The 16177-nt window shown below is 30.7% G+C and overlaps 1 protein-coding gene and 1 long non-coding RNA gene across 6 annotated transcripts; one reads left to right on the top strand and one right to left on the bottom strand.

Moving 5' to 3' along the window:
* The first annotated feature begins 41 nt into the window (after nt 1–41).
* Nucleotides 42–1872, top strand: LOC117151732. Its single transcript, XR_004461835.1, has 2 exons — nt 42–202; nt 1679–1872. It is a non-coding gene; the product is annotated as an uncharacterized LOC117151732 (long non-coding RNA).
* On the bottom strand, nt 1029–10688 carry LOC100745499 (sn1-specific diacylglycerol lipase beta-like). Of its 5 annotated transcripts, none has more exons than XM_012386524.3 (15): nt 10498–10687; nt 9979–10386; nt 8591–8689; nt 6748–6960; nt 5319–5635; nt 4156–4299; nt 3838–4006; nt 3499–3622; nt 3271–3414; nt 3023–3134; nt 2286–2378; nt 2024–2178; nt 1771–1917; nt 1528–1643; nt 1220–1376 (listed from the first exon to the last, which is right to left on the bottom strand). In XM_012386524.3, exons 3-15 carry the CDS (start codon nt 8683–8685, stop codon nt 1220–1222), a joined length of 1986 nt encoding a protein of 661 aa, XP_012241947.1. In that variant the 5' UTR covers nt 8686–8689; nt 9979–10386; nt 10498–10687. The 5 variants fall into 5 exon arrangements, with proteins under 5 accessions (XP_012241946.2, XP_012241947.1, XP_012241948.1 ...); XM_012386525.3 differs by having other exon boundaries at nt 9979–10117; XM_012386526.3 differs by lacking the exon at nt 9979–10386 and having other exon boundaries at nt 10498–10688.
* Nucleotides 10689–16177: the final 5489 nt, after the last annotated feature.

The following is a 16177-nucleotide window of genomic DNA, read 5'->3' as shown; positions in this document are numbered from 1 at the left end:
TGTATATGATAATTCACCATAACAAATCACAGAGGGCATAAGAAACACAGGACAGAAACGTTGGACAGGAAGTTCGATATTCTGTATCTGCCTATGTTATGTACATATGCGTATGCTTATGCGAAATGTACATATATATTTACTTTGTCGTGTACTATTTGGTCGTGTCTACTTTATCCTTAGTCGTAATTATTAATGTTATGTAAGTAGTAGCTACATGACTACGTCATTCTTTTTTATCCACGTTAAATTGATTTTAAAAAAGATTATTTTAACTGGAAACATTGAATAATTAATTTTTTTAAGGGGTGCAAATAGATACTTATCCGTTTTGTATCAAATTTTTATAAAATTCGTAGGAAAATAAAAAGGAAATATATTATCAAGTAAATATCATTACACACTAAAAAAAAAAAAAGAAAAAATATCTTTTTTAACGATTAAAAGTTTAAAAATGTGTTACATTTCTATAACAGAACAGAAAAATGTATTCAATAATAAAATATAACGTAATCATTTTGGTTACATTTGGGTAAGTATAATGCAAATAATTAATTACACCAACCAATTTATAAATGCAACACAGTGGGCATGTTAAAATACTATAACTAAGAACAAGTCATATTCTGTATTTTTACCACCATTATTATAGTAGAAAAAAAATATATATATATTATATTTTTATATATTAAATATATATATATATATTATATTTTTTCTACTATATTATACTTTTCTACTATATATATATATATATATATATATATATATATTAAAATCACATGATTGGGATTTTTGAAGTAATGAAAAGTAACAATTAAGAGTAATTACAAAGTGATCACAAATTAATCGCAAGCATTGCGATACTCTATAACATCATTGCACCATATGTATAATCACCATATTAAACGATTATAATTATCATAATGAAGTGAACATAACTGTTCGAAAGCAATTTTCATTTCTTTTACGAACATTTTGTAGACGTTTTTAAAATGTAGGTTGTTACATTTGTCATTCGATCTTTCGGTGTTGCGTCTTATACATGTTTTATGTTATGCATTATGTTATATTATATCCTCAGTTTAAGTCAGAAAATATTCAAATTTAAAACTACGCCCCGTGCTATTCGGAAAATTGCACGATTTTACTAACGATATAATGTAATCACAAACCAATTCATTTTTTATTACTTATGTCAAGGATTAAACTATTGTAGCTAGTCTTTTTGTTGTTCTAACAAGGTGGTCAGAGTTTTGTCCATACATTCTGGTAAATGATCCAATAACATCCGTGGCATCACAACTAATTCCGTAAATTCTTCTGGTTGTGCCCATCGCATCTCGAATTTCTTTTCTTTCTTATTTTGATTCTTGCTGCAAGAGAAAATGTAATATACAGTTAATTATTCGGCGTTTCGAAAATATTCTTCAACTTTGCATAAACTCAATAGATAAGTACCAGTATTATAAATAAATGTGCATGGAGAAAATAAATAATAGGTAAAATATGAAATAAGTAACAAACCTGTTTTTTGATTGTTCGGGTTTACATTTGGTTATGTGAAGTATTCTACCACCTATGTATAATTTTACTTTAGAATATCTCCTTTTTGAAATATCTCGCTCGTAAATCCTACTTTCCTATAATATAAATCATTTTTTTTTTCTTTTTTTAGAATATAGTATTATAACGCAAATTAGGTTTTATACGTGGATAAACGAGGAAATGAATAATTTAAATTATATGGTCACGTATGTAAGTATATACCTCTATTGTATTTATATCTCGGTCGTTAAGTAAAGGTGTTTCTCCCGATACAGTGGTAATCATATTATAGGCATTCCATATATTTTCAAGGTCTTTCTCAGGAATGCCGAATAAAATGTAACCTAATCCGTTTAATACTACTCTATACTGCAACAATAATATTAAAGAAATAAAATTTAAAATATTTCAGATAGTATACGCTAAAATAGACATGTCAGAGTCTAAAATATTCGAAATAGGATAAAGATCGCACCTTAGGTAATGGGCAAACACGAAGTGCCATAAGCAAAGACGTTCGAAGATTTTCTATGCTATCAACACTCAGCCTCATTACTAAGTCATCTCCAATGCCTACTGTGAAAACGAATTCCTCCGTTACTCTGGCAAGATCCCTTGAGAGAAGACCCGCTAAACAAAAAGTTTTTCTTAGTAAAGGTTCTTTAATAATAATTATTATTAATTAAAAAAATTAACCATATAAAGAGGAAGAATCAAAGTTTCTGAAGAATCCGTACCTGGCGTGGAAAATCCATAGACTTTCAGTGATGGATATCGTGGACGTAGTAAAAATCCTAACAGAATACCTATACCAGCACCTAGACTGTGACCTGCACATATTGTCTTACATGAAATTGTTAAAAGATTGTCTTAAACATATAGATAAAACTTTATCAGTAAAATTAGATATCTCTAAATTTCGTTTTAAATTGTTTGTTAAATACTTAAAAAGTATCTATTATTTTGGCATGATGGCATTTTTAAGAAATTATATCTTTCTAATTGAAATAAATTGTTTCGTAATCGTTCAAAGAATGACCATGTATGTCTCTAAGATGACTAACGAGAAAGATACAAATAAGTAAATTGCGAGTCATTTGTTATCTATACACGAAGATCATCTATCTATACACGATCAATATCTATACACGAAATATAGAGATCTGCTCAATTCTATACAGATTTTATTTCCTTTTTTATTTATTTTGTACGTAATTTAATAATCTCGTAATGTACAATGCATATATCATTCTAACATTTTGTCTACATAATTAGAATATTTGATACCTCGAAAATACGATTGTTTTCAATTTATCGTTTCTCATGTCAACAAACATTTTATCGTGCGACCGAAAAGAGTAAGACAAAAAAAGTATTCGTAACATAAAATTGAAAACATTTAAATATTATAGAGACTAATACGTGTAAACCTATAAGCAACATTTTCTAGCGCACATATAGCATTTCTATTTACCTGTAATAACCAAATCGTAATGAGGATATGTATTGAATGCTCGTTCTAAAACCTTGTTATCATCTAATTTCTTCAAAATCAGCCTAGCACCCGTTATCATGCCACTGTGTGCCTATACACGTAACATTTCACGATTATGAATAATTTAAAAGGAAACATAACTTAAACTCAGCGTACAATTTTCTTTGTAAATAGTACGATTAAAGCTATTCTTATTGTTAGTTTCATATTGGACTTAGGATACTTACATGGCTGTTTGATGGAACACCTTCGCATACAAAAACATTAGAACCTGCGGCAAAATCAGTTATCAAATCACGCATCGAGAGACTACCCCGTACAATAATGACAATGTTATTTTTTTTCTGATCTGCTATTACACAGAACGGTATCTAAAAAGTATTTTATAAAAACGATTAAAAAAGCTGTTTCTTTATTGAATATATAAGTATATAATACACTTCCTTAATACCAACCTCGCATAAATAGTTTTTAAATGACGCATACAGGATGTCATCCGTTGATAAATCTGATAAAGTTTTCATTCCGGCTAAATAACAGTAGCAACAATTGTCGCCAATAATTGGAATACGTTTTGTTCTGTAGTTACAATGAATTGATCAACATAGGGTCTCATAATATTAGTTAAAGTAGTACATGTTTTATACTTAATTTCTTTTCTTAAAGCGCGGTATAATATCGTTTCTATATCGCAATATATTATTTAAAATAATATTCTACTGAATCGTATTTCAAATTTGAGTCTATTCTTCTTCTATTTTATTTAATATTCTCCTAATTGATCTCCTACTTACCGAAAACAGGTGCAACAAGTCAAATTCGGCAGAATATGAAAACACCCGGTGCATATATGCAAGTACATAACAAATAACCATCCGTAAGCAGCTAATGAGAGTTTTATATAGTAAGCCGCGTTCTCTAAAGACATCCAACTTGGTACATTTCTAAAAATTGCAGTTGCATCTAGAACAATAACATTAAGATCGTTTATATTATTTGTAGAGTTTCGAAAGAATATAATTAACTCTTTAGTTACATGAATTCCCGCGAATTAAAATCAGAAAAAATGTTAGAAAATTTTGGAGGAGAATTATAATAATTAAAATATATACCGGAAGTATATTTTGGAGCAGGAAGAATATTTAACCGGCGCAATTCACGAGTTTCTCGCTTTTGCCGAATTCTTAGCAGGATACATCCTGCGATAATATCTGAAGGAACTAAATCTGTTCCCTGGTACAGAGAGCTTAGCAAACCTATAAAAAAAGCAATAATTTCTTTATCATGTCAAAATTACCCCTATGACAGACGATAAATATAAGATTGAAAATCTTGTTGCAAATATAGTCTATAAAAAAAAATGTAAAATGTGTTAGGTGTTTGGTGAAGCGTTAAATATAGTCATATAGCAAATATAGTCAAAGATAGAGAGTTTGGTACGGAGAGGTGTGCGATAATGTTAAAGAATTACGTTGTTTACTGTATTTACAAGTTTGTAATATTGTCAGTAACAGAATCACGACGAAAGGAAATGCTGACAAACTGTGTTAGATTCCACGAAGATTATAGATATATTTCTTTCTATCAGTAGCTATAATTGTTTAGTAAAAGAGAGAAGATTTAATTTCTATACATATATTAAGACGTACATTGTAGGCATTTATTTATGCACATTTACCCTCCGGAAAAAAGTTCTGCCTTTCAAAAGTTCAGCATAAACAGAAAGAGATCAACGCCGCGAATTGCAAATATCGTGATACACGAAACGTGTGCGTTGCGCACGGTACATCAAATTATTTTTACTATCCTGCAGTTGTCACGTTTAATTCGTTATATATATATAATTCATTACATGCCATAAGGCACAAGCAGATTTTACTTTTTCACACCAGTTCGTAAGGATGTGTACGTAGAAGTTTAACTACTGATATATATATATATATGTTATGTGTGTAGATAGGAGTTCAAAATCTCTGTTAAGAAACTATTTATATATGCAAAGTACGTATTTTATCAATGTGTACAAAAAATTATCGCCAATATTTACACTAATCAACGACCTTCTATCCTCTTCCATTTGGTGTAGCTCTTGTCTTGACTTTTTACTTTTATGTATTACAAGTTGATACAAGTTTAGGCCAAATCTCCGTTCGTTTAGTTTAATCTTTTTTCCGGCGTTGAAAGCTTTCTTTTAAAAAATATATGACGAAGAAATGACGGTTTCGATTTCAATCACGACAGAACCTTTTTTAGGCCAGTCGTACCTATGTCTCACCAGCAACTTGTTGAAAAGTCTCGTTAGCGTTCTCGTCTTTTCTCATCCACCAGAGAAACTTGAATCTCCGTTGCCAGTTCCTTGAGAGTTTGCCATATTCGACAGAACTTTCTAAATGTTTGTTACTTAATAAGCCTAATGGATCAAAGATCAATGCCAAGCCGAAAATGGTTAGACCTATAAGAATCCAGTCGAAGAACACTAACGCCTGGGTTATCATGATCGTGTAATGTTCATAAGTACATTTGACGTTTGATCCAAACAACCATAAACTTCCTAAAATATTCCATGATATCTCAGGCAGGAGGAACAATATTCTGTAAAATCATAATAATATCTTTATTATAATTTTAGAAAAGGGACATCAATTTTGGGAAGAACGCGCTCTTGCAGAATTCTTTTACGCGTATACAAGGTGTCTCAAGACGAATGATACAATACCGATCAGAAAATTGTTTTACCAACAAAGATGAATTGAAAACGTAGAATGAAAGTTTTGCATTTGAAAGCTACTTTGTAAGAAAATTCAGTTCGAAATGATACTCATCGATACTTTGTAAACGACTGAACCGTTATAGGAGATGTATTGTACTTGTTAATGGGTCAAGAGTTACGAAAATTTGTCAAACTCGACTGCCCGCAGAAAAGATTCTTTGTAAAAAAAAAAAAGAAAAAGGTTTGAACACCGAATAAAAGAAAATTACGAATGGAAAAATGTTATTCGTAGAATCGTATTTCCTATTCAATTGTATAATTCTTTATAAAACATCCTGCATATTAGAACATCTGCCTTTTGAATTTAGCGGCAAGTAAAAGATTCACTAATTATTAAGATTATTTGCGCGATAAAACTTTATACTATTCGTATTAATTTGAAGTTGGATTTAGAATTTCTGGAATAACGTTGAGATCTCTACAACACGTGCAAATTTTATATCTTCGCGCTAAGATATTACAGTCAAGTTTTATCGAATTGCTACAAACAACGAACCCATCAAAGATAATCTTATCGCAATAATAAATTATACGTGATGATAATCTCGCGTTGTAACATTCAGAAATGGTGTATATTACAGTACCTATCAATTGTTACTAGTGTACGTTAATAAAGTATGATGCATCAGTACTAAAAAGTGAAAAGAGTTGACGTCAATAGACATGGCAAACGGAATTCATTTTATATAGCAATTCGTTAATTGCCTATACATAATTATGGATAAATGGCGCCGTTTATGATCGATGATAGTAGTTGAAGTTTGTACTTGCAATTAGAAAATTAATAATAGGAATGATAAAAGTATAAAGTAGTTCGTGAAGCGATGCATGTCAGAACGAAGAACATTGTTTTATTTCAGCGGTATTTTATAATGAATGGCGTTGTTCGTCAACGATATGTAAATTGCAGTATAATTTTCAAACGTCTACTTACTTAACTGTCAAGAATGGTTCAACGTATTTACGAGCGTGCGTTTCCATGATAGATCCTTTTGCGCTCAGTCTTATAATGATGAGCATGAAAAGTATAGACACGACAAGAAATGCAACCTCTCCTAAGAGATACACGCGAACTAACTCTCCGCCTAACTGACAACTCCATGTATGCTCATAATATCTGACACAAACGGTTACAATTAGGGATAACCTGTGAACAGAGTTAATTACGTAAGGATTAAGATTTATTCAGATTTGTTTAATAAACAAAGAAACTCTTCTTAGCGGTAAGGATAATTATTTAGGGATGTTAATTAAGGATAATTATCCGGAATTGTTGGGAATTTTACTCGGGATCGGATTAGGAACCCGAAGGTTTGTAACGTTCGGATACCTGCGGTCTCGTATCTTTTATTATAGTCAAATAGTGAAAATCATTCTGAAGCTAAAGGTTTAGGTACAAAATCTGATAGCGAAATTAAGAAAAGGCATCTTACTTATGCGCATGTTAGGTACGCGCACGCTCCTAGCAAACATTATCTTTTATATTTGTAGCATACTTAATGTACATACGATTCATTTTCAAATTTTTCAACGATCTGTGAACGATATGCGACATGTGAAGGTAAAGATTTGAAAGAAGTTCTGTTTCTGTTTCTAAACATCTTACAATGTATGTAGTTAAGCCTTTTTTTTTATTATTCGTAAACGTGATCCATTGATTTAACCATTCTGCAAGAAGTTTTAAAAGGAATTTTACTATGTATTAGTGACATGTAAAATACCATAATTTATTTCAACAAATAAGAAATATGATTATATTATCCTTAATTTAAGTCTATAATTTAATATAGAATTTATAAAATCAAAATACGAATAAAAACGAGAGACGATTAGTTATTTACAAAACACGAAACTATTTCTTGGATAATTCTACCTATGTACAATGTATTACGTACATTTTCGTCATCTTCCTGGAATAATCGAGAAGGTTTAAATAATGTTATATGTGTAGATACACATATTATTTAACCGACTAACCATAGCTCTATAAATATGTACTATGGGTGACTTGCGAGTCTCCAGTTCGTCAAAATTCTATAATGATCGTAAAATTTGCATAAACACAGAATAAGGAGGTAATCGAGTAAAATGTATAAATATAGAAAGGATCGGTTCCTTATGCTTCGGTGGAATAGAATTATTAGATCGTCATTTCTGCCAAGGGTACACGTCAAACTTAAGTTAAATTATCTGATATTAAAATTCTGAATGTCGTTAGTTTGATTATTCCTACTCTCCACTTTTTTGTTATTTCGCTATTTTTACATATTATTTTTTCCAAAACACCTTATTATTTTTTCCGCACAGCTGTGCTATTGTAAGATATCGCGTTACGCAAATTTCATGTGTATAGTTCTTAAAAACTCATATCATTGCGTATAAATTTGAATTTGCACGAAAAAGAGAAGAAAATACATATTTATATGTTTCATTGATTCTTAATCAACGAGATTTTGAAACAACCCGATAAAAGATTTCAAAAGCTGAACTTATAAGTTATACATTTTATTTTCGAGGCGTGATATAAGATTATTAAATTTAACGCCATGCCTCGAGAGCAATGTTATGACCCTGTTTACTGTACTTTTAATCATTTAAAACCATTATTTCTTTGCATGTTGGCATCGATTTACAATGTATGATATTTTAAGTAAAATACGTCGATCAATTGAAGCTTTAAAGACTATGTGGAGTCTATACAATCTCTAGCAATGTTCCACGTAGGATGAAATTCTCAAGATTCTAGCGTTGAAACTGAAAGAAGACGAACTACTTACCAAATGGATCGAATGAAAATTTCAAAGATACCCGGATAAACAAGGTCGTCGCTCGCAGCTAGCCATGTTCTGCCGAACAGTTTTATCGCAGGCATTTTTCTGTGGAACATATCGCGATTTGTAAGATTATTTTCTTTATCGATGCTGATTGAATATTGTATCGCGTAAAACATATGTCGAAAAGGAATAGATGAACGAAGTGATACGCGTTTGTTATTCTTGCGAGTTACTATCCATATAGCTGAACGAATAAACGTGTAATTTAATGTTTGGATCAACGTTTCATAATATACATAGCAGGTTCGAGCAGCATGCAATAGTGACCACGATGTTTTACGAGCATAAATTTTCATAGGATTTGGATAACCGAGTATACCGCGACGCACGTATTTCTTTGATAGTAAATTACGGATCAGAGAAAGCGCTGAGAGAAAGTCTTTGTCTATCCTACATCTGAGAGTATTGACATAACTTAAATGCGATCGTAACTGGACCCTGACCCTGTTGAACATCGAATCTTTGTTCCAAATTTTTTAGAGTTACCTGCACACGCTTCCGTTTAAAAAAGAGATTCGTCTTTCCTCCGTCGCGTGACGTTTCTTGTTTTCAATTCTATATTATTGATTCAGCACATTTTTTACATCGCGTTGCTTAATTAGATAGGATGACTATCTTTTCGATAAGGAAACATTGATTTAGCAACAACAGAAGATATTATATGCTCTATAAATTTTTACATTTTGCGATAGATCGAATCTATTTGTCGGTGATATAACGTGATCGAAATCGTAAGCTGTCCGTTGCAGACTTATATTTGTCAACGATTTTATAGTAACTCTTTGACATTGTTATAACTGGAATTTCACACCACACTAGTTACTAATTACACGCCTTATCATCGTACACGTTTCTTTAATAAACATGCTGAATCTTAAAATATTTATAATGCCAGATATAGTGTTTCTTTTATTATAGTATTTCTTCTAAGAATATACTCCGGAAACATCTTACGGTATATTCGATCTTCAAGTAATGTAACATTCTTTTTACACTCAATTATTATAGTTGGAATAAATAATTCTATTACATTTCGTACTTGCTTTCGTATCGTAAATGCTGACATGAATTTAAAATTGCGTAAAAACACTTTTTCATTACTCTGACAACATGTTATGTAGCAAAGTCTATACTCATACAGCAGCAAATAACCGTCGTTCAATTTTTTGTCTAATTTAAATACGTCGCTCTCGCGTGTAAAGCCTTGAGAAACAGGCATAATATCTTATTGGCGCAATAAATTGACGATACTATGCGCATTTCAGGAAACGATATAAAACGGAAGAAACGCTTAATCGATTGAGAAAATTCGAATTTTAAGATATATTCACCTTTTGGAGAAAAATTTGAATTTCAAGATATATTCGCTTCTCGAACAAAACGTCTCGGTATCTCAGTAGAATTTCGGATCATTCACAACATGCCACTTTTCCACAAGCACAATCAGTATTCGAGAGTATCGTCACCAACCTGGTACAGGATGCAGTCCGGTATTTACCGTTTTAGTTACTCGCGCGACGAGTTTTTGATTTCTTCTAATGAGGGAAAATATAAGACTCGCTTGCACTGACATCCATAGTCGTTCACGACCTAACCATCGATCACGATACGCCGATCCAGCGGCTCCAGTCGATCCAATGGTATCCAGCGTACGCGGAACGTGAGATAGTGTCGAAAGCCGCTGAGGTCAGTTCGCAAGGAATGTGACGCCTTGAGCGAATTTTCGTCTGGCTGTGAAGCTAGCGACGAATTAAAAGGAACTGGAGTCGAGCTCGTTTGGTAGAAAATTGCATCGGCTCGCGACACTGGATCGGCAAAATGCATATACAATACACTCCTAACCCGCTCACCTTGTTTCGTAGCATCCCGCGTCGAATCTCACGAGCTGGTTGGCGGTGACTGTCCAGCACGGCCACAACTTTCCCTTCGTTCCTCTCGATCACACGTTCCTTCGCTTACGAAAAAACCAATTGCTTCTCATGGGGATATACAGTAATGGTAGGAGTAGAGATATCCCTAGTATCCTGCGTTTGCAACAATCCGAGCACTTCGATTTTTCACTAAAACTGTGATTTATATTATATGATTTATAATTTATATTATATTCGACCTTTATAAATAAAATATGAAAAAGTTATAATACGTCCTGATTTCCGTGACCAGTATGGCGTAAATATATAGGAATATTTTATAAATACACATTTTCTTCGAACAATTCCATTGAATATATAATAACGTAACGTTATTAGGCACGATGTTTCTTTTTCCGATGACGCATGACTGTTCTTAGAACAAAGCATAAAACTTATCTTCGCTCTGTGCCTGCGTATGTGCATCGTATATCGTTTGATAAATTTTGTACTATTTCTTACCTGTATGAAATTTTCTGCGATATTAATATTAATATCTATCAGTATCAGTATCAGTATCGGTGCGACACCCTGATGAACTCAACTGCATTGTTATCGAAACATCGGAATTCTTTCCTTTCTGGACACGGCGGTTTCCCGGAAGCCTCAAACAGCGTTACACGAAACAGCGTTAATTGTATCAGTGTTAAGTGTAACAGTCTGAATACCATACCCAATAGGATAAAATATTTTTTCTCGAAAATAACTAGTATTCTAATAGAACAAAATAGAACATTTAACATTCTAGCGTACTTTCTTTGTCTCTCTTTTTTATGCTTTACACGTGAATTCGCTACAGCTACGGGATTTACACACGTTTAAAAGCATAACTGTCCTACTTGCGAGAAGGCCTTAAAATCCTCGTGGCGTTTTCATGTAAAGAAGATAAACGAAACCAACAAAGTTGCTTTTTTAAAATACTTTAATTTTATCTACCACTTTTTATTTTATTTATAGTTCCAAAAATAGAAGTCGTGCAAAAGTATTTTTGAAAGGTCAGAAATTTTGCATAAATGGTTTTGCGTAAAAACTCTTTAGTTTAGTGATATACGATATGCTTTTGCAAGAAAAAGTTTATAATGTTTTCTCAAAACTATAAATTCTTCTGAATTCTTTCCATTTCTGTGATAAAAGAATGCAGAAAAATATTTTCGAAAATATGAATGAATAATATAATAAAGTATGATGCAAGAAATAATAATTAATTTTAGTAAGCAATTTATATCTAGTTGGAGATTAAATGATATGATATAACATTTTCTGTACATATTGATTAAGTACCTATATACGAGAAATCCAGCATCCACTTACAAGCAATATTATATAAATTTTCATGTAAATTGATTCACGTAAATAAATGGTACTTGTAATTATCTTGTTTGTAAATTATCTATTGAAAATTCCGAACTGAGGAAAAAGCGTCAAAACATATGAATATTCTAAGATAAATTAACAAAATAAAAATACAATTTATTCTATAGCATGTCAGAAAACAAGGATTCAGGATGTAAATTATTTCTATTGTACAAGACATTGATTATAAGAAGTGTAAAAAATATTGAATTAAGATACAAGTTATAATCAACTTTTTGTGTAAGAGATTTATATATTTGCGTAGTATCATAAAAAACAACTTCCAACAAGGTAATTTAAAAAATTTACATATTCTTAAATATAGAGAATAAAGAATAGAGAAAAAAATAAAGAGTTTAATTATAGAAACGGAGATAAAAATATTATGCCATAACAGGATATTATCGTCTACCTACAAAGAAAATATGAATCAAGCCACGAAACTATACATTTTTCTACATAAAAGATGATTCTCCTTTCAATGTCTGACTACATAACATCCACATACGTATAAATAATTAATGAATATTTCAGTCGTTTAATTTTTTCCCTTTTTTCCGTCTCATATGCATATTTCGCTTTAACTACACTGATTGTCGTGCATGTATAAATTACACTCATTAACTATTCTTACTAATATTTTACTATATACGTTTATACGTATAGCCTGTAATATTGATTTGAACAAGTCCTTTAAAACGTTGTGCTAAAAAGATTAACGGATTAAGGAACATGAATTCTTATATTTTTCGTTAATATCTATTTACGAATTTTAATAAATATCCGTCTACTGCTAGAAATTCGAAAAAAATTGCTTCGAAAGATACATTGACTCGAGTGTAATACTATAAAATAGCCTTGATTTTATTGAATCCATTTTATATAGCGCTATAAGTAAACAATGTAGTGAAGCTAATGAAAAGCTAACTCCAAAATGGTAACAGACAGATATCACATGTTAGATGCATAATTATTTGTTTTTTCAATAGTTCGGTCATTAATAATGCATTACAGTATTGACATCTAATAAGAATTCAATAGGTAGGATTCAATATGCACCATCGATAAAATTCATTGCTTACGCTCTATGTTACATATAAGAATAAAATGAAAAATGATATACATTATTTAATATTAATTTTTCAAATACCATCTTGTGTAGATTAAAAAATAATTTAGACGATATATAATAACATAATTATCCAATACCTACATACATATATATATATATATATGAGCAGAAAAATATTTTACGACACAAGAAAAAGACCATTTATTTGATATATGTAATTGCTACATTTTATTTTTCAGTAAATTATCTCATTATATCGTTATATTTTGCAATCTTATATCAGCAACGCACAGTGTGTGTAGTGATTTACCCTTGCTATTACTATTTTAGTCGGGTTTTATTAATGAAGTTTAATAAGGACACGACAATTTTTCAAAATTAATTAATGAAAATATCGTCGAAATTGAATTTTTTAAAACAATATTTTATTATCGGACTACCTTTAAATGCACTGTGACAAAAGCCATATGCCTTTTCTTGTCATAAATATCTCGCTGGATAATTGCGAATACAAACTTCATTTCACCGCTTCGAAATAAAAATGAACTCTTGAATTTTTACATGTTTTCGTTATCAAAATGATCTCGTTATTTAAAAGCATAACATCTTATTAATATATACAAGTTTGCTTTTATCCAGTTAAATTTTTTGTAGAATGTTTATTATACTCTTTGTATAATATTCCCTTGTTCAATTAATACGATATCGTGTCGTAATGGAATAAGATTGGCACGTGCCCGGTTTCTGTCACTATTTCACGAGGTCACGTATTTCTTAAATTTCGCTCTGAAACGAAAAATGACCGCTTTTATAACGTTAACTATGATAGACGAGTTACAAGGAAGCTACGTTACAGTTACTTTAATTACAGGAAGCAACACAATTTTTACGAAAGTAGACCTCGGAGTCAACGTTGTTGTACCTCTTGTGAATCACTTCAATGTGTTCAAGTTAATTACATACCCTTTTTCGTTGGAAGCAAAAGTATACAACTGTAGAGGAAACAAAATACAGAATTAAAACGAAGACAGTCTCTAAATACATTAAAAGTACAAATTTGTATGTCCAGTTGTGAAAAGTTCGTATCAACCAATAGATATTAAGCGTAGGAGAGAAATGATATAATTCTTGAAACTAATTATAATCTAATAGATGCAAGCAATATATATGAAAAAGTGTTTGTAATGGGTAACATTGTACCGGCAATATTTCTTCCTAACATATTTAATTACAAATAAATAATTACAAACGAACTTAAAAGTAATCGACTATTCAATTGTTGTAATGTAATTGAATGTAACGTGTAGATCATGCTTTTATAGTGCGAGCTAAGAAACTATGGTGTTAGAACAGTCGCAATCCGTTTCACGCGATACGTACGATCAACGCAACAAAATTAAAATAATTTTGACATTAAAAACTGACAAATAACATATACGCGACAGCTTAAAAACCGAGTTCGATTATTATTCAACCAAACTGTTTGGTAGTATTCTACATGGTCATCGGTACAGGTGTAATGTAACCTCGACTTTATTTGTAGATCTCAAATACTACCTGCTTCCCGGTAATCTGAGTAATACCCGGTAACGACTCGCTCAATTTTACAAACAAATCTATATTTTTCCATGAAAAAAAAATTCTTTTTATATAACTATTATATTACTATTACTATATGTATACATGTACGTTGTACGTATGTATGTATGTATGTGCGTTGTTTATGCTATATCATATTTTTCACGCAGTCTTGTCTTGTTTGATTTTTGTCTGCGTTAAATCGTAAAGTCTCCTTCATCCTATCTGTAGTAGGATCGTATAGAGCACATTTAAGTATAAAGATCTTAAATCATCTTGCGTAACTTGTTTTGTATTCAGAAAGTCTATATTAATAATACATGTTTGTCATATTCTATTGATCTATCATAACTAATAGGTGAAAAGAAGCGATTCTTCAACGTCTGCTTGAAACTACATCGATGGATCTATGTTGTCTATTGCATATAACAAGAACAGCTTCTTAATCCAATTTCTATCGATAATGATGTTAGAAACAGAATTGTCTTCTTTCTATGCAGAAATTACGTAAATAATAATATTTTTACATTAATTGAACGAGGTACATATAAAAAATAAAATTTTATATTACAATGTCGGCATTATTTGATAACTAAATATCATTATTCCACTGAATGTTTTATATTAAAAGAATAAAAGAGCAAAGTAAATTGATCAATCCCTAACTATGAATTAATTGATCGATCAAACGATTAATCATTAGTAATTGGTTCAATGATCCTAGATCATTATTTTAAAATGTTTAACTTTATATAAATCAGACATAAACAAAGTTTATCGGTTATAGAAGGACCGACGATTAAACAATTTGATTAATATTTATAAAAACTAAAAGATAGTCGTTCGGGAAAGCGTCAACTTTGGTTGTTGCAAATCAAAATATTATCATTATGTATCTCGTGATTCTACATAACATATATATTAATAGAAATTTAAGATACGCAAGTAAAAGAAGAAAGTATAACACTATATTAAATAATTATTCTATGGCGATAACGTTACCATCAGTCGATAATTCGCAAATCGCAGCAACGTTTAACATATATACGTATTTAGGTTCTAATTCTTATTTTGTTATTATAGTCCCATTTTTGTTTCCCACTATATTTTATTTTTATAACAACTAATCATTACAATACAATTTACTGCGGAAATAGAGATCGAGCCTATAAAAATACAAATTAATCGAAAAGATCTGCTGAACATAAATTTCTTTTACTATTAAAAATTATAATTTGCAAAAGTAAAGAACTTGGTTAAACATTTTTCGAATTACATCTAGAGTAGCTTTTTGTTAATGGAACTTCTGATAGATGGCTCCATGGGCATCAAGAATATAAACGGTATATTACGATTGAATCGTAACACGTGCGATGCGTACAATGCTAAAATAAATACTTTCTGTTATACAAATATATACGTAAATATTATATAAAAATTAGTGAGAGAGCGCTCGATTTTAATTCTTTTCAACAAACAGATAATTGTAATCGCGAAATAACGAATAGATTAAAAGACAAGAAGAAAACATTCTCCCAAGTAAAGAATCGGTAACGAGGTATACTTAATTAACATAAATAATTGTTTTTATTAACTAATTGTTAAATATATTATATA

The sequence above is a fragment of the Bombus impatiens genome, unplaced genomic scaffold, assembly GCF_000188095.3.
Source record: "Bombus impatiens unplaced genomic scaffold, BIMP_2.2 scf_0389, whole genome shotgun sequence".
Lineage (NCBI taxonomy): Eukaryota > Metazoa > Arthropoda > Insecta > Hymenoptera > Apidae > Bombus > Bombus impatiens.
The sequence above is the reverse complement of the archived record's forward strand: the minus strand, read 5'-3'. Positions and strand labels throughout refer to the sequence as shown.

Bases quoted from the DNA above. Each gene is read 5' to 3' on its own strand.
- LOC100745499 (XM_012386523.3), bottom strand. From the start codon at position 8,763: ATGTTTTACGCGATACAATATTCAATCAGCATCGATAAAGAAAATAAT. The intron at 5,636-6,747 runs GTAAGTAGACGT...ATGATTTTACAG, and splicing joins GAACCATTCTTGACAGTTAA to AATATTGTTCCTCCTGCCTG. The intron at 2,379-3,022 runs GTAAATAGAAAT...CAATATGTGCAG, and splicing joins TTACGATTTGGTTATTACAG to GTCACAGTCTAGGTGCTGGT.